Below are 19,062 nucleotides of genomic sequence, written 5' to 3'. Positions count from 1 at the left end.
TATATTAGATTTATTATGTTTTGTTTATTTAAATTCAGTAAAAACAAAAATGTAAAAAAAAAGAAAAAAAAAAAGTTGATTCATATTAGTACTAGTATACCCAAGCGAGAACTTTCACATAGGATATTTATCCTTGTTTTCCTAATACATTTGAAGTACAAGCAATATTTGGGAAAGATGTGTACTGAATTACCAATACTTATTATATCATCGACAAAGTCTATTCATTATACACAATTGGTAAAACTATATATTTTACAACCCCAGTTTACAGTTTACTTAATAGTTAATATGCAAAATATTCCTTAAGTTTAATTGTTAACAGTTAAGCAAAAGTATTGTACTAGCTAGGACCAAGTGGCTATACACAAACCTATAATTAAGAAAAGCCAATAGAATTTTTTGTTGAAACCAGCAGACTTTACCTGTACTCTGTGGCAAGCTGGTACCTATAACGTATATCTGGAAGTGTCAATTCTTCTGTTGTTAAACACACAGCAAATATCTATACATGACACTGAAACCCATAGCCTGTTTCTATAAGCTGTCAAGCATGCACGAAAGTTTTGAATCCGACACAAATGGAATCATATTGTTAGCACATTTAAAAACTAAAAAATTTCCTTTAAAGTGAAACTTTAAACTAGCTATGTAATTACGATAAATGGAGAGTAATAATATACCAGTATCAATCTATGAAATATTGATAATAAATCTATTGAATTGTTTTTTTCAGTTCATTCTCTAGTCCAATAGTAAAAATATCTATATAGTAAGCACATGCAAACATAAACTTATACATGCAAACAGTGTTCCTTTTGTTTTTCCCTTTCTTTAAATCTTTTTATATGTTTGCAACCTATTTATGTCATAACCTAAAAGATATAATTACATTAACCTGGAAAGGTAATAAATAATAATTGAAATTAAACATCTTCATAGATTACCTTTTTAACTCATCCATTGTCCTCCAAGACATGTTTATGTGAAGAAGAAGTAATACGTTTTAACACTTATAAGAGATGAAAAAAATATTTACTTTTAAACGGTTAATTAATCATAACTCGAAAATCATTAGTCAACTGATCAATTGGGTAAAATAGATAAATCTTTTGATAGAATAAAATTCAGAATTTAAGAAATGCAGAAATTTCTTTTACAAATTCATTCATATACAGGACACGTTCAGAAGCAGCCCCTTCTGATCATTTAGGAGATGATAAATTGAATCATTATAATACAAACGAAAGTAGTTTCCTTATTTCATCAACAGTAACTAACAGTTTTAATGATCACTAAAATTCCAAGATCAAATAAAAATATGAAGCATTTGCTCGGACACAAAAGGATTTGGTCACTAAAGTTCCAAAATCAAATAAGAATATGAAGCATTTGCTCAAACATAAAAGATTTTGGTCAAGAATTAAGGTCAGGGTTAAAATGACATTTTAATATATTACCAACAATTCATTCTTAAGATGGTCAAGATTTAAACTGTATGCTTTCAGCTGCCTCCAAACATCATCAAGTTCTATCATAGCAATGTTAATAATCCATAAAAATGAATAATGAAAAATCTCTGATTGCTTTAACTTTTTTCATTCCCACTTTCAAGAAGAAAAATCAATTACAAATCCATTCTAAATAGTTCCATCAGAAAATATGCCTAACAATCAGGATGAACATATTTTCTACTTGCTTTTTGTTTATAATAACATCATAGGTAAATATTATATTAATTTAAAATTACTTATTACTAATATGAAAAACAAATACTAAAAAAATGTATTTTCTTCAGAAACTCCAAAGTAAAATTATGGAAATACTATTAAAAACTTACCGTTTTATCTTTCGAAAGTAATAAGGCATCTTTTTGACAAATTTGTTTCTGAAGTGACACCATTTGCTCTTTTAGCTGTGTCATTGCTACTACATGATCAGAAGAATTGGGGTCGACAAGATCACCAGGAGGTCGGTTAGTCCTCATGGCTTTGGCCACAGGTGGCAATGCTTCTAATCCAGTTTCTAACTTAGCTGGATCTGATCTGTTACTAGCTGATCTTTTATTATTCGTTGAACTACCTCTAGATGGTCTGCAAAAAAAAAAAAAATTTGTTACTGATAATATAGTTTTTGGCAATGTCCATTTCTTTTTTGATAAATAACAGAGTAAAAAAGTAATTAACAACAGTAACTGGGTAAGTAACGTTCTTAATTTTGGACAGTAATGTGGATTTAAACAGCTCACACTTAGATATTCAGTACGTATGCAAAGTCTACAAAATCATTCCTTTAAGAAACCCACGTCCCAGATTAGTATTAGCATGTGTATCTGAGTGCTAGTAGGATCATTTAATTTAATATTGAAATTTGAGTGAAAAATAGGCAGGAAAACTCTTATACAGTATTGATGATTTGTACAGATGGCAAACCAACAAAGAGGCCTAGTACATATGTTACCAGAGTGAGGCTAGAAGAAATACCTCAAAAGATCTTGGATATAAAGTTCAACACAAAAAGAAGAGCAAGTAGACCAAGGCTAGATTTTAGGGAATGAAGGCACCAGAAACTTTTCAGATTTGAGAATTTGGAAAGCAGTAGTAAGTAATCAATTGAGATGAATGGTGGTTGAAGTCAAAGAGAACCCAAGACTCAACCCAAGTTGAGATTCAGATAAAGTAAGCACATACACATGATTCTATTCTTGATCAGTTTCTGCTGAATGAGAATATTATGAAGTCCAAGTTTTCAGTAAGGACCAAACATAGTTTCATTATGGAGAATGATGGATCTGAATTCCCAATGAAAACAACTTAACCTATGATTGAAAGACTATCATGATGTCTCAACAAATAACACATTGAATGGTTAAATGAAGTGCAATCCACCATCACAGCATTGAGTAACTGAAGGTACTAATTTCTTTTACATCATTACGACATTTTATACAAAACGGACTCATTTATAATTGGTATATTTTAATATAAAACAGACTCCCCATTGCAAGAATAATAGGCAGGCATAAATTGGATTACCAGTGATTTTACTATGTACATTTACTAGATTGATCAGGATTACTTTTGTAAATAGTTATGATATACTTTCGGTGACAAGCATCACTCCACACATGGGTATTTACACAATGTTCTACTGTTATGAGTTATAACCATGGTCCGGATTTGTATGCAAAAAAAAAACCCAGAATATGCAATAAGAATCTGTGAAATATGCAGCTAAAAACCTTTAAATATACAATAAGACAGCTCAAATACACTAATATGCTTACAAAAGGTTTTTAATAAAGAAAGAGACAGCAGGAGGGATTAAAAATTAATTTTTTTTCTTATTTTGAGTAACAAAAATAAGTAAATAATTAAACTGGATAATAACTTAACCATAGAACATATAATATGACACACTTCCTAAAATATCAAATTAATAAAAACTTACAATTAGTAACAAAAGAAAAACAACAATCATTGGATTTAAAAATGATAACTAATTGACAGTAATAAAACAAATAAATATCTAAATCAAACACAAATAGAAAAATAATAAAAACAAATAACACAAGAAACCGAAAAATACCTAAATGTATGTGTATGTGTAAATAAGTAAAGAAAATAATGTGAGACAATATTTAGAATATGAAAGTTTTAGTTTTAGATCTGAAAAAAAAAAAAAAAAAATACAAGATCATGATTTAGAGAAACTGAGATATTGATTAATGATATGAGTAAAACAACTCTATTCGAATCATATTATGAATCAATATCTGTTCTTACAGTTATTTTATTCATTTTGGTAAGCAAATTAAAATCATGCTGTGTTTAAATTTTAGAGCAATTGTGTCGTTACTTAGGCAATTTCTATTAATATCTAAAAAAATTCCAGATCAAGTTACATGTGTAACAGAAAAAAAATAACAACAGAGTTTGCCTGCATCACAATATTGGTCAATCTGTAATTTTCTACAGGTTAAAATATGTTGAAGTAGTATCATACTTTTTCTTCAATAAATGGATCATAAATCATAAACAATCACTGAACATCACTTTAATATAACCTTGCAAATGATATATTATCGTTGCTATAATTTTGTTTCCATAAATTCTAATTTGGTTTTAACTCAAGGCCCAAGATTCAAATTTACAAACATTTTCAAGATTATTTCATAATTACGTTCTTCGAAACATAAAACAATAGTTGTGTTCAAAAATTGAAGTGATATATTAACTACATATACAACTGATTAGTTGTAAAAAAAAGTTAGGTTAACTGAAGGTCACAACTATGGAGCAAGTTTGTTGATATATTTAAACTAATGTAATGTAAGAAAAAATAACACCGTTTTTGTAGCTAAATGTCCATTTAATGATAGTTTAATCATTTATCAAGCCTCTTTTGTTACTGAAAAATGCCCTAATATTAAAACAATAGTCAAATTTACTCAATCAATTTTGATGTGAAAAAATAACCTCATTTGTTACTTCTTGCTATCACAACAAATGAATAAAATAAAAATCATTGTTATAATTTAAGAATACTTCAGTTTTGATAAGCATTAAATACCAATTCTTGATATCGGAGATTTAGGTTTTAAAAAATTTAAGAGACAAGGTTTTTCCCTCCCCTTCGTTCAGGTTATTCTAATCAATAAATCACAAAAACCGCATCATATTGAAAAATATATATAATTTTTAGGTCCAAGTACTATATAAAAATAATCTGACATAATTTTATAAAAATCACCAATTTGGATATAGTTCCCTTTTGGAACAGGCCTCAATAACCAGTAACTAATTGTTTAGCGATATTCCTATTATACCTTACTTCCTCTTATAGTAAAATGGGTGATGAAAATATAAGGCTTTAGTAGACTTAGAAAAAGGTCTGGAAACCACTAGTCTAGAAGGCAAAACAAAATTAATGAAAGTTCTAACTGAAAATAAAAATATATTTTTTATCAGCATTGTGAGTTAATAAATATAAAGATACAATAAACGCTTATGCATATAGTTTCTTAAGGATTAACAAAAAAAATCAACGATTATATCTCTCACCGTTTTTCTTCATTATAGAAATCAACATTACTAGTCGTGAGAATTTTTCGTGACACCGTGCTTTTGTCTGAAAAGTATTCAACATTTCTTGATGATTTTTTGACAGTAATAAAAAATTTTCCCTCGGAGGACCATGACTGAAATCTATTAATATTAAACCTGTACAATGAAGAATTGAATGAATAACAAAAGAAGTAGAAACTACATAAACACTTTCAGTGCCCTTAATTCAATGAAGTGTTTTGAGAAATTAGTAAAATTTATGGAGAAAAATCTTTGTGAAATAATGAATTAAAGAATTTCATTATCATAGTATCCAAAAAAGGTAGTGAACAGGAAAATACATGCTGCAAGAAGACATGTTTCAATATAATTAAAATGGAATATAAAAAAAAATTCCATCTGTATCCACAAAAATAATAACCGAGGAATTTAAAAATATATAATGGAATCTGCTAGAATCTCATTAAAAAATCCTTCTTTTTATTAATGATGCATCAAATAAGAAATATGGACAAAGTCATTTGTTGAAAGGAAATGGGTCTAGGATAAGGCATTGAAGGTGTTCATGAAAAAGGAGAAAAAATAAAAGGAAACTAACATAAATTTACAGAGCCAATGTCAATCTATATAGATTTCAAATATGAGAATTGACAAATTTTGTTATATATATATTCATTGTTGAAGTAATAGCATAATATGTTCATTCTTCCAACATTAAAAGTAATGGAAAGATTACCTAATAGAAATTATCTTATTATATTCAACAAGCCATTAATTTTTTTTTCTCAATAAATTTCTATAATGTTAAATAATTTTTGTGGGTTTATATATGCAAATTGAAATCAATTACCAATATTTGTAAATGTTAGCAATACGGCAACAACTTTACTTTAATACCTAAAATATCAATTTCCAATCAATTTGGTCGATTGATTTTAAAACCGAAAATTGCGTCTAATTCAAAATTTTTTCTATATTCTCGCTCAATCAAACTTTTTTAAGCGCTACAGTGCTCCCCTGCACACAGCGGATCCCACAACCTACCTTAAAATGCCCTTCAGGCAAAGAAAGGATAATTATGTTTATTACGTATACATATTATTATTATATTATTGTATTATATATTGGTTTTTGTTGAGATAACAAAAACTCTTCGATTTTACTCTCTTTTCTCAGGGAAAAAAATAGTTTGATTTTTAATCTAAAATATGCAATTTTTTCTGTTATGTTGAGGAGAATGGAGGAAAATAAGTTGGAACATTATTGAACTTTTTTCCCCATTAAAATCTGAAATAATAAATCATTAATTTTCAAAATTTTAAAAAAGTTTGATTGATCAAGGATGTAGAAATAATTTTGAATCCATCACCAGCACTATTAGGTCTAGTATGATAGTTGTCAGTATTTGTTAGGTCAATAAAACTACTGTAAGAAAACCAAAATATGAAATATATAAGGACACCAAATTCATTTCTCAAACTTTTAGTCAATGTCATCTGATGTGCCATGTTATGGTTGAAATTAGAGGTTGACTTATAGTCCATTCAAATCTCAAAAGTTTATGAAATTTTGACAAGCAAACTACTTCAAAATTAAATAAATTTTTGTTCAAAATTACAGGATATTTAAATACTTTGAAACTTTCAAGTAGATATCAATAATGTACATAAATAATAATTAACTTTTAAACAAATCAAAACTAATTTAACATTTCAACCAAACAAAATGTAATAAGAATTAATTTTACCTATTTTCTCGATTTTTATTTGATCTCTGAGCAGCAAGTTTTAACTGGGCTCTTCTATCAGCATCTGATTGTTTCGTTTTTGCCAATGCCCTTTTAAATGACAATGTGCACAGCCAACAAAGAAGTTTTCCATCCACCTTAAAATATTAATGTTGACTATTAAAAAAACTTCAAAAGAAAGAATAAAGAGGAAGGAAGATAAGTAAAGAGCGAGTATGAATGAAAGGAGAGGTGACATGGAAAATTAGGATCTAATCCTCTTCAGTTTATTTATTAACAATTCTACTACCTAGAATGACAACTATTATTATGGAACAATATTACTTCAAACCTGTCATAAAAAAAAAGAATAAAAATGGGTGGAAACTGAAAAAATGACTTAAAAGTTAAATAAAAATGGCAACCATTTGAACACCAGATGCCATGAATAAACCACCACTGTTCCACTGTTCTCCATATTTTTGTGGATAGTATTTATTAAATATGTCAATAGTATTTAATAACACACTAACATCACTTAAAGCAATAATGGATAAAACAATGAACAAAAGACTTCCCAAAAATGTTTTACCCTTTTAACAAAATATCTTAATACAATACATATTATTAAAATAATTACACAAACACTCAACATTATATTGTTATGTTACTGATTCATATAACAATGAATCATTGAAAATAATATGATCTAGAAATGAACCACAATTAATTCCATTGTCATTTCAATATTAAATTCAGAAGTATTATTCACATGTCTTGACCGAATGTTATCAGAGGTAATAAAAGAAACATTTAGAATGCTCACGTAAGTGGTGTGGCTTGAATAGAGCCATTTAGTAAGATTGAATAAAAGGTTTTTATTTGTTTTTTAAAAATTTGTCTAGGTTTTTAAAAAATTCATTTACATGTTATTTTTGGTATTACAGAGTTCAAAAAGAAAAAATGCTTCCGTTATTCATTAATTGATTTAATGATAAAACAATTAATATTTAAAGACTAATACTTCTGGATGTTAGTTTTTTTACTAGCCCTACAACCTAATATAGAGGAAAAAAGAGATGGTTATCAGTTCAAAATCTTTTATACCTATAAATGTTACCAAATTAATAAATTTTAGGGTTTCATTTCAAAATAGAGGTTTGAAAAAAAAAAAATGGTGTCCTGCTATTATTCCCATCTTAATATCAAAATTATGATGCATCAATTCAAAACCTTTGGACAAACAGACCTTATATTGCTTTAAAAATGTTGATACTCCATATATAGAAATTTTTTAACTTTTAAATGTGAATAAAAATCATTAATAATTTTAGTTATGGATTTTTACTACTCAAAACTACAGTTACAACTACAACTTGTGCGTTCTCCTTACAAGCCCTTTTTGCAACTACAGTAGTTGTAGCTCACAACTACAAACTACTGAAGGAGTTGTACTTGCAACTACTTTTCACCTCTTTACCCTGGATGATATTTTTCAAAGCAAATATTTTTCACTTTTATTTTTCTGTTGAAAAGCTCATATCATTTCTTTCTCTAAACTCTAATCTCTAATCATAAGGGTCAGAATAAACATCAACAAAAAAGAAATATATATCAACATTCAATGGAATAATTTTTTATGTTTTTTTTTTACTTCCACTTACCAATATATGTAATACATAATAAGGGAAAATATTGTAATTGGGTAAATTTTGAATTCGAGTTTTCAACAAAAATACACGTTTTGAGATTTCTTGAGTCCAAATAACCAAGTATCACAAAATGGTCTGTGTATGAACAGTCCAGCTCAAAAACGAAAACCTGTACTAAACTAAAATTACATATTAAAGGGGGATATATATGCCTGGGATGTTAAAGCAACTTTTTCAATATAATCAACCACCCAGAGCTGCCACTTTATAGAATTGATTTTTCAATTATTTTTTTTTAATTTTCTCTAAAATGGCTTTAATGATTTTGATTAAACTCGGTGAATTAAGGAACAAGTAAGTGCCTTAAATGACAAACAGGTCTTATCCTCATCGATATAGTCCAACAGGGCTTAAATGCCAAAAACTCTTACTATAAAGTACCTTCAATTTTGTTTATTAAAAAAAAAAAAAGAAAAGTTCTTATAGTTAGAAATAATAAAAAATGAATAAATATAAAATATTACAGAACTTTATGAATAACTAAAGGAGAAAAAAGAAACATAGATACATCCAAGTCTATCAGGACCACCAGGGCCCTATTTCATAATAAAGTACAAACTAATACTATTAGTCTTGTTGATTTAACTTAATACAATTACACTGAATTGTACAATAGTAACTTGTACTTTAGTATTTTTTAACTCCAGTAATATCACTAATAGTCCTCCCTATTATGAAAAAAAAAAATGAGTATTAGTGCAATTACCACGATGTTTCTATACTTGTACTATGAACTAATACTATTAGCTTTCATTATGGAAATAGAGCCTGATCTTCCCTGAGATTGCATGACTGCTTTGTTATCTTCTGTTAAACTGTTTGTTGTAGGTTTGTAAGTAAAGGTTGTATTCATTGAAATGTAAAATTTATACTTGTTATGAATACCTCAAGAAACTATATATTTGAATTTTTACAGCAACAGATAAATGAAATTTTTTGATCACAATTTTTGTCTACACTGGTCTTAAGGTTTATTGTCAAGAATTACAAAAATAGCATTAACTTCAACACAAGCCCACTAATCTACACAAAATGTACGAACATAAGTAGGTTTGTAAGTAAAGGTTGTGTGATGCGAGCACTGTACCAGATTTTTGTTTTTTAATCAATCAGAGAAAGACTGTGTGTCTGACAATTTTCAATGCTGTCACAAAAATTGTTTGAAATATCAGTTTATTTTTCAAAATTACTGAACTCAATTTGATGAAAAGTCTTGTAGTCTATTATAAGAAACATGAAAACTATAATAGTTTTGGTCTCAAAATAAAATAAATAATATTAATATTTTTAGTGTTTATGAAAAGATACTTTTCGGCTTAACATTTTGAGCAGGATTCCATGGTTTTAAATAAACAAACGAACAATAAAATCGACTTATGGAAATTCAAATTAATACAATTCACCACTTAGTTTATGTTTGTGGTGTGATTTGTTAATTTTAAGGTCATAAAATTAAATAAATGGAATAAGTTAATAAATATAGATTCACTATTAATCCACAGAACCTGAACAATTAACCTACGCTTATTAAAAATAAAAAAATATATGGAGATAACAAAACTTGTTATAATGATAATATAATAAATACAAAGTAACAGTATTATACAATCCTCACCTTTTTGTCATCATCCTTTCTGTCAAAAGCACATTTTTGCTTGCATTGCTCACAGGTAACTGGAGGTCCATATTTTCTTTCAGAATTAGTGCATCGTTGACATTTGTTACCAATGAAGGCTGCTATGATATTACAATATTCACAAGCAGAAGGTTTGCCAAACTGTTTTACGTTGTGCTCACATTTACTACATATTGTACTAGTACTTAATTTGCTATAACACAAAAATAAACGAAATGAAAGACTAGCAGAAAATATAAGTTAGCAACAGTGAAATAAGTACTTACTTAGTTTGTTGAAATTCTGACCTACAATATGTACATTTAACTATAGGAAATGAGCCTCTACAATTCTGAAAATATTAAAAAAATTTATTATCAATTGAAATTACATAAATTACAACAATATAAATTTATTTTATAAATTAAATGATATGCATAAAGCTCTTTTTATAACTTTTTATATAAAATACATATTTTTGAAATGAGTCAAATTAGGATATCACTTTAAGATTAAATGTTTCATGGAACATTTAAAGATGTGTTGATGTAACTAAATGGCTGATGTGTTGATGTAAAATACTTACAATAAAATGAAAGTGGTAGAAAATATCTGTTAAAAAACTATAATTATTTTTTATTACAACTACATTGCCTAAACTAGTCTATAAATAAGTAATAACAAGATTTAAAGAACCAATATGAGATTGCTATGTTATGTATTTCCACTGGAAAAGGATGGTTACACATTTTTAAAAGAGAATTCAGGAAATAATCAACAATGAAAAAATACTATAGATTAAACATCAAGAGCTACATATAATACAGATTCTTAAGTACAAATAAAAGGTAACTAGACCAGCGGTTCCCAAACTTTTCTTACCATAGCACCCTTCTTGGACTAAACAAAAAACTGGCATCATCCTGGTCAAGATAAAAAAAATCTATAAATGCTAAAATGTTAGCACAATTATCCTTAGAGCAGTTGAATAGGTAAGAAAAGAAGAAAACACAGTGGAAAGTAAATGCTGGAATTCAGTGTATATATTAACTATTTTAATTTCAATGTTTTTATTTTTTTAATATTTTAAGAAAGTGGCATTCACTTATGGCACCCCTGGCATACGCCACTAATAAGAACTGGTATCAGTGAGGCTTTGTTCAACCAATTTAATTGCCACCCAGCTAAACTGGATCAGAGCAACTATATTGAGTAGTCTGTGAGTATAGTTTCCATAAAAAAAAGTTAAATAATAAAAGGAATGATATTTCTTAACATAAGTCATGGTAGAACATGAGTAGAACCTTACTAGATGTTACCCAAGAAAATTCCATGTGGTTCTACTTTTCAATAAGTCCCACATCAATAAAATTGTCAGATAAAATGATCTGAAATTTTCAGAAACTTTAGTGGCACTATTAGAGCATTTAGGAGAAAAATCTTAATTTCACCCTTAGGGAGAATGGGAGGAAAAATGGTGTTACATAGTTTAGTAGGTGTTATAAACTGGGAATCATAGTTTCATAAATTGAGGATGAGTACTGGCATCGATTTAAGTAAAAAGAACCCTTACATAAAAGAAAAAAAAACTTGGTAATTTTGTTATTTCCCACCATTTGACTTTCTGAACCACTTACTAACAGAACAAAGTTAGAAGATAGTATATGTCATAAATATTTAAAGTTAAGCATGATCAATTACTGAATAGATCTAGGATATATGTGTGGAACTAAGTCCAACACAATGTATAGCAATGCTTATACAAGCATAGAAGGTGAAGTAAAATAAAAGTACAAGGAAATGAGTGACTAATCATCAGGAAATAACTCCTTGCCCTTCAAATAGAAGGTGTAATAAAAGCTGACTCACAATAAACTCATAATATTTAAATGTATTATTTGATATAGAATACAACATCTATATGTGTGCTAAGGAGAGAAGATCAAATAAGAAAAAACTTAAAATGAGCAACTTTGACAGATAGTTTAATTTAAAATTCTCTTATTTAATAAGTGAATAAGTGAACAAATTAATGAACCTGATTTCAAACAACTAATTATGAAAGAGTAAGTTACTGATTAAGAAATAAAAAAAAATAAATTATCATTTATCAGCTTTTATAGATTTAATCCCTAATTTTACAGGAAAAATTGAAATTGTAGATTATTAATGTAATAATTTATATTTTTTTAACTCTTCTGTAATCAAACTGTACAAAATTTCTATACTTCTAATAAATGACTTTGTTACAACATCTACAGTATATTACAACATCTGACTATCTTGAGGTGGAAGTAGATTAAAAATGGTATTTTTAATCTGTGACTAACAGAGCTCCACCATCTTTTCATTAACTTAAATAATCTTGTAATACAAAATGAGAAAGAAAACAATGATTCACAAGGAACATAAACTTCAAGAGGTAAGAAGCCCCACAAAAAATAATTTTACACCATAACTAGCATTATAAAAAAGCTACTTGGAAAGAAAAATCCTTATTGTATAAGTTACATAAAAAGGTCTTATTAACAGAAGAGAAAACAAAGAAAAAATAATCTTTATTATAAACCAACAATCGCTTGATAATTTGTCTCAACTTGAAAACTGATAAAATGAAAGATGAGGGATGGTAAACAAAAATAGTGAAAAATTTCACTTGAAATTCAGTAAATTACATTGCATAGAGTCCATTCCTAATAAATGTATGATTGTACAATTACATGAAAATAGATTGTTGCAACTTTAGAATTATAATTTATAAATTCAACATGCAAACTTGACAAATTGTCTACTTCTGGCAATAATGCAATTAAATGTCATTAATCTAACAGGTGGTTTATTGCCATTTACACAATCAACAAAGGCTTATAATAACATATTAAGGTCATTCCAAAGTAGCCTATCATCAATTAGTAACATTCCAAACACAACAAACAAGTTTGAATACTGCTAATATGAAAAATAAATAAGGGAACAGACTAAAATTATAAGGCAGAAAGTCCTTAAATTCAATTTAATTGTTAAAGGATATTCTTAAAAAGGAATATTTGAATTCGTTAACAAAATATAAACTTACTTTTATAGAATATTACTAGACACAATTTTAAAAATAATTCCATTAATGTAAGGAATTCATTAATGAACACACAATAGGTAATTATTCTTTAATTAAAACATAGGATGGTGTGTCAAAATATGAAACAATGATAAAATTAAATTAAAAATTGTTGGAGAATTTCAAAATTTTAATTGGTGGATAGAAATGTTTGTAAATTATTTCTAGGACCCTAGAACGCCTTGTTGCAAGCATTCTAAAGAAAAAAAAATCTATCATATATAAAAAGAACTGTAAGCAAAAATCCTAGAATATAACAGATAATATTGCTACAATTTAAAATTCTTACTTTACATAACTGCTGTCCAGACGAAAGTTCTTCAAACGGATACTTTGAAAAACACTTCGAACACGCAAAAAGTGCCACACTATTACTCATATTACTAAAAAGTGGATATCAGTTGTGAGGGAAACTTTAAAAGTAAGCTAATAACCAAAACAACTTCAAAGGACACAACACAGCCGTTAACAACTAAACATCGAGATTCGAGGAAGTTATAACTCCTCCAGGTTATGGTTTCAGCTTTGCTGCACCTGTTAAATCGAATTTTAACTTCTTTCTTGTCATCCTTATTGGAAATAAAGTGAATATTCTTTTTGAAACCATAAAAATCCAATATACATATTGAAGGTAAAATAAAATAGACCAAATAGTCTTTCGTTGCTCAATCAGGTTAAAAAATAAATCATATATAACAGTATTGTGAATACGTTTTAGGATGGTAATTTTTATACTTCTATCGAAGAATTAATTCTTATAGTATTACAATGCTTAATTCCATATAAACTTACCAAGAATGAAGCTCTCATAGGCTTATTATTTTCTTGTCGTGGTATTTGTTTTCAGAATCGGATAGAAGTTACCCCTGAAATATTGTCTTGCCAACCACGTATGACCAGCGAGTTCCAAGGGTATTTACTTTCAACCTGCGTAGGATTGACCCACAGTCTAGTGAGTGAGTCAAGATATTTGCCTTAAATCTTTCCAGGGTGACCTAGAATATTTTCCTTAGTTCCTTATGAAATGGGAACTTCAGTGCGTGCCTTCAGCCGAATGGGGAGTAACAGCTCTGAGAGTTTGCGCTTTTGATCCGTGCACAGATACGGACGAGAAGTATTATTTTTCAGTCAAGCATCCGAGATTATGAGAAATAACAAAATAATGGAAGAGTAATCTGATCCACTATGTTATGTATGTTAACTCGCTCTCCCCTTCGAATTGACGAAACAGAGAATTTGGACGGTAGAGTAGTTACTACCAATGAAAAGGCCGGCGAAAGGCACAGACTATAAGAAGCTATCTCAACGTGGGTCAGAAAAGTCTTATTTAATCTTTATTCATATCTACTCACCAATGGCTATTACATCAATAAATTTAAAGCAGTTGTGAATATCATCAATATTTACAAAAGATTAACGATTGACAATGGTTTATCGAATCGTAGTTTACTTCTTAGTCTCCAGGTCGCGATGTATCGATTCTACTTGCAGCTCCTAATGGTATTACAGTTCGCTTGAGGTTTGCGGAACTTACATGGGCTTTGGTATGTAGTAGAAGCTACATACTAAATACCCTGAGCTTATTTGAAGCTGTTACCGTTGTCCTTAGTACTTGAATTCCAAGATATTAGGATTTTCCGAGTACATCCAGAGATTGAACAGGAATAACTTTATGACATATTCAATATATATATAGTTCATATAATTACTGTATTTAACATAAACTAATAGCAACAGATTTTTAAATTTTATTGTATTTACATTACTTTCGCATACAATGACAGGAGTTAAAAATAAATTTATCACTTCCTTATTCTAAGCTAGTGTTAACGCTAATGACAGTCATCCTTACTAAAAGCAACACAAATTGATAAAAATAAATAACAATTATATTTCAGGCATGTGATAGGACACAGATAGTGATGATTGCCTTGCTACTAGAGTCTACAACATTCATTTTTTTCCCAGTCTGCATCACATTGTGTCCTTCATTATCATACCTAATCGTCTTATTGGAACAACCTGAACAAGGAAGCGGAACTCCATAATTATATACCCCCCTCCGTTTAATTTATATTTTCTAAGACTTACTTCGGTAACCGTACATTCAAAACGGTAATTTTCCATTTTATGTACCCTAGTTGTGTGTAAAGTCCAACTATATTAAGTGAAATATGACTCAGCCTAGTGAATATACCGCTATTTTTTCCTCATATACTGATTAAGTTTAATTTATGTCTTGATTCATTTTTCAGATCCAACCATACTAGAATTGCAATAGTATATAAAATAAGATTGCTTGACGGGTAAAATTTCTTCCAAAACCTGTTCAGAGATGAATTGGGTTCCTAATCAAATGCTTTGGCAGCTATTTTTACAGAAATCAAAAGTATCATCGCTTTCTGGACGCTATAAATATCGACATTAAGAAGAATCTTCAACAAAAGTGGAAGACTGTGATTTGGCATGAACAACTTCAGGCAACGTATAGTGACTACCCATTCTGGAAGCTCGCCAAATAAGCTACGAATAAAACATGAAACTTAAACCCGCGGGCAGAAGACCGTCTACTAGCTTCACTGAACAGCCCGAGATATTAACAGAGTATAGTCGTCATTAAATCATTCCTGTCTGAGAGGGGGTACATACCAGAGCATATGAATCGCTCATCTAAGAAGGCTATATCTTCACCGAATCTAATCTATAGTATTTCCATTTGTCGGCTTCCGTTTTCTTCTAAGGACAATATTGGTATACTCCGAACCCAATGCTATCTTTCATCCATTCATTAACCCACCAAAGAGCGAATAGTTCTGTTTTTTCATGAAGAAGTCACCCTCAGCGAAATTATAAAAATCGTTTTTCGTAGCGCGTTCCTTGGTTTATTAAAACGTCCAAGGCAGCTTTTAGAACGCTAAAGGTGGAGGACAGAGCGTCGACATTCTTGGCAAAGCTATGTTGATTGATCCAAAAACACCATAACAACTTAAGAAACCCATTACTCATTTAACTTTACAGAGGACTGGACAAAGGGAAAGTTACGCCCTTTCCGAGTTTCAATTATTCTGAGGCCGCTTAGGCCGAGTGTATTTTAAGCCTTACCATTCCAGCTGCTAGCGTTCGGTTCTGGAGGTTGCATATTATTTCATGACGGCCTCATGGAGGAGGACAAGAGATGTAGCTTAGCTCAAGTTGAAGATGCCTGGAGGTGAACATCTGGAGGACACCCTATATATTTAGTTTTCGTCAAATTTAAGATATTCCAAAATAATTCATTCCTTTTCACGTCTTCATTATCCAGTATACAGTATATATTATTATACTATATAAAATTCAAGAATTAGTGCAAATTATTCTGTTCACCAATAAAAGCTGAAGTTTTTGTCCAGTTACCAACCTAATAACCCACAATGCTCACCACATAATATCTAGAAATAACATAACAAAATCTGCTCTACTTGTATTTAATAAAATGAAAAAGGAGTTTTCAAGTACCTGGAGGCTCACCTTAACGAAAACAGTTGGATAAATGAAGAAGTCCAAAAAAGAAAAATGCCAATGCTTTCATTCACTCAAGGATGGTTTGCTTTAAAAGAAAGAAGTAACAAAAGATATTGAAAAGAAGTATTATAATACTACATTTGTACTCTTACCTAGTACCAAAGTACTATCTCAAGACATAAAAGCCAAATTCAATCAATAGGAATGAGGAACCTGAGGATAATAGAGGAGAAAACAGGAAGGAACACATTCAGGAATACTACAATAAGAAGTAACCTGGGAGTGAAACACGCAGAACACATAGTAATACTATGGTTTTCCCAGGTAAATAGAATACATAAGGAAAGAATGGCCAAATGATATATGAAACAAGCGTTGGTGGAAGGTCAAGAAGACTGAGAAACACTTGGAATGGCACAGTCAAGGAAAAATTCAACAAGAAAGGAATTGACTGGATGCAGCCAGCTGGTATAAGATCAACAATTATGGATCCAGCTCTATATACAAGCTCCTCACACTGCTCCGTAGTAGAAGAGGAAGTTTTAAGAAGAAGAAATGAAAAAGACTTTTTTGTGTCAGGGGTAGTAGGATAAGACCTGCATAATATGTAATTTCTGATTTTAGACTTAAACCCATTATTGTTAAGTCCTCTTAACTTTGTATTAATTAGACTTTCATTTAACTTATCAATTTCAAATTGACTCAAAATTTATCCGTTTCGGCTGTTCTACACAGGTTACATTTTGAAGTAATGAAGATATATTACCTTCATTGTTAATTAATTTTTCCTTTGCAACAACTTCAGTTTAAAGGTAAAAACTAATATTTATGATAAAAATTAAGTCAAAGTTTACATTTATTGTAAGAAGCAAAACAAACAGAAAAGACAATACCTAATTAAATGGTTTGTAGCAGTGGTTCCAAACCAGTAGCCCATGAGAGCTTTGGGAGGGTTTAGCAACACATATGTTTTTGGTAATTTATTAGTTAATATAGCTAATAGTTAACACCCCTGTTACTATTGTAACAGATAAATGTACAATAAAAGTAACTCAAAATGCACATCTAAGCAACATAATTTTCCAATATTTTCAGAAGCGCTCCCACTTTGCAACAAGTTTGGAGAGGGGTGGACCACATATGGTTCAATTTCTGGGAGTGGTCTGCAGACATCTACGGGTTAGGAACACTGGTTTTTGTGTGGTATGATTAGTGGCGATACAACAGCCATATTTTTTTTATTGGCTCTTAGGGGACATTGGCAATAACCATTGGACATATTTCACTTTCCAAACAAGTAGTTGGTTGGAAACTAAAGACTAGTCTACAAGGGAGGTGCCAAAGATTAGGAAACGCCAAAAACCGTTTGACTATCTCAGACCAATCCTAAGTGCCACCCATGGCTTGACCTGAGGCAAGACTACTGTTACTGCTACTGGTATTTGGTGGGGGGGACAGGTCCGGCAAGTGGGCCCAGTGGTCCTTTTTGCCAACCCCTGATGGCTACCTTAGTTGCCGCCGCGTACTAACTAAGGTGGGACTGTCAAGATTCAATTTTCAGGACCACCGCCAAAATGAATGTTAACTGCCCCAGGTGGGAATCAAACCCACAACGCTCCAAACCGAGCACACTGGGACCTGTGCCCCAACCCATATGACCGTCAGGTCCCTTGAGGCAAGGGTACTACACATGCGCTGCTGAGAGCGTGTAGGGACGTAGAAGGTAGAACGGAGAAATATGTTTAACATCTTATTGTTCCTGTTTGACTTTTCCTGTCTTTGACAGTGTTTGGTAGTCCCATGTAATCCAGCATTTGCAAGAGCTCGACACCCCGTCCCTAGTTTACTCTAACTTTACTCCCATGTCCTTAGTAACCTTAACAACAGGAGCATCAGATTCAAAGGTAACTACTATGAGGTCGAAAGAAAAATCGAAAGAGGATGTCTATAGGTTTCTGTCCAAGGTCCGGCCCTGTAGAAGCTAGCGTTTGACAAGTTGTTGAGGGAGATAAAATAAAAAAGTGAGAGTTATTTGGAATTGTAAATAGGGATCGATGTTAACTGTCTAGCTCAGCATAGGCCTCCTTATATTTTCTTTCTCAGAAACATGAGTAAGGTGACCATGTCCAACATATCAATAACCATCTTTATATCTTAGCATTTCCATCTTTATAACTTGGAGAAAACGTCTGCATAGTTTCCAAGATTCCTGATTTACTAGCCTCTTTAAAAATACAGCTCCATAGCTTTGGCAGAACCATAAATGAAGATAATTTACCTATCTCTAATCTATACTATTGAACAGTTTGTTTTATTGTACTAATATC

At 30.2% G+C, this 19,062-nt stretch overlaps 1 protein-coding gene across 3 annotated transcripts in view; it reads right to left on the bottom strand.

Annotated features, from left to right (window-relative positions):
• Window positions 1-13,744, bottom strand: part of LOC106679104 (protein FAM76A) — a 17,922-nt gene extending 4,178 nt beyond the window's left edge. The window contains exons 1-6 of one of the 3 annotated variants that reach the window (XM_067051850.1): window positions 13,524-13,744; window positions 10,407-10,471; window positions 10,120-10,333; window positions 6,814-6,950; window positions 5,064-5,222; window positions 1,841-2,093 (exon numbers count right to left, since the gene is read on the bottom strand). In XM_067051850.1, the coding sequence (XP_066907951.1) occupies window positions 1,841-2,093; window positions 5,064-5,222; window positions 6,814-6,950; window positions 10,120-10,333; window positions 10,407-10,471; window positions 13,524-13,613 (918 nt within the window). In that variant the 5' untranslated portion in view covers window positions 13,614-13,744. Of the gene's footprint in view, window positions 1-1,840; window positions 2,094-5,063; window positions 5,223-6,813; window positions 6,951-10,119; window positions 10,334-10,406; window positions 10,472-11,001; window positions 11,021-13,523 lie in introns of those variants that run through there. The other 2 variants (XM_067051851.1, XM_014418058.3) reach the window with 2 other exon arrangements.
• Window positions 13,745-19,062: the final 5,318 nt, after the last annotated feature.

Source organism: Halyomorpha halys, unplaced genomic scaffold, assembly GCF_000696795.3.
Source record: "Halyomorpha halys isolate HHAL.00 unplaced genomic scaffold, Hhal_1.1 Scaffold177.1, whole genome shotgun sequence".
In the NCBI taxonomy this organism is placed as follows: Eukaryota; Metazoa; Arthropoda; class Insecta; order Hemiptera; family Pentatomidae; genus Halyomorpha; species Halyomorpha halys.
This window is presented reverse-complemented; position numbering and strand designations above follow the sequence as displayed.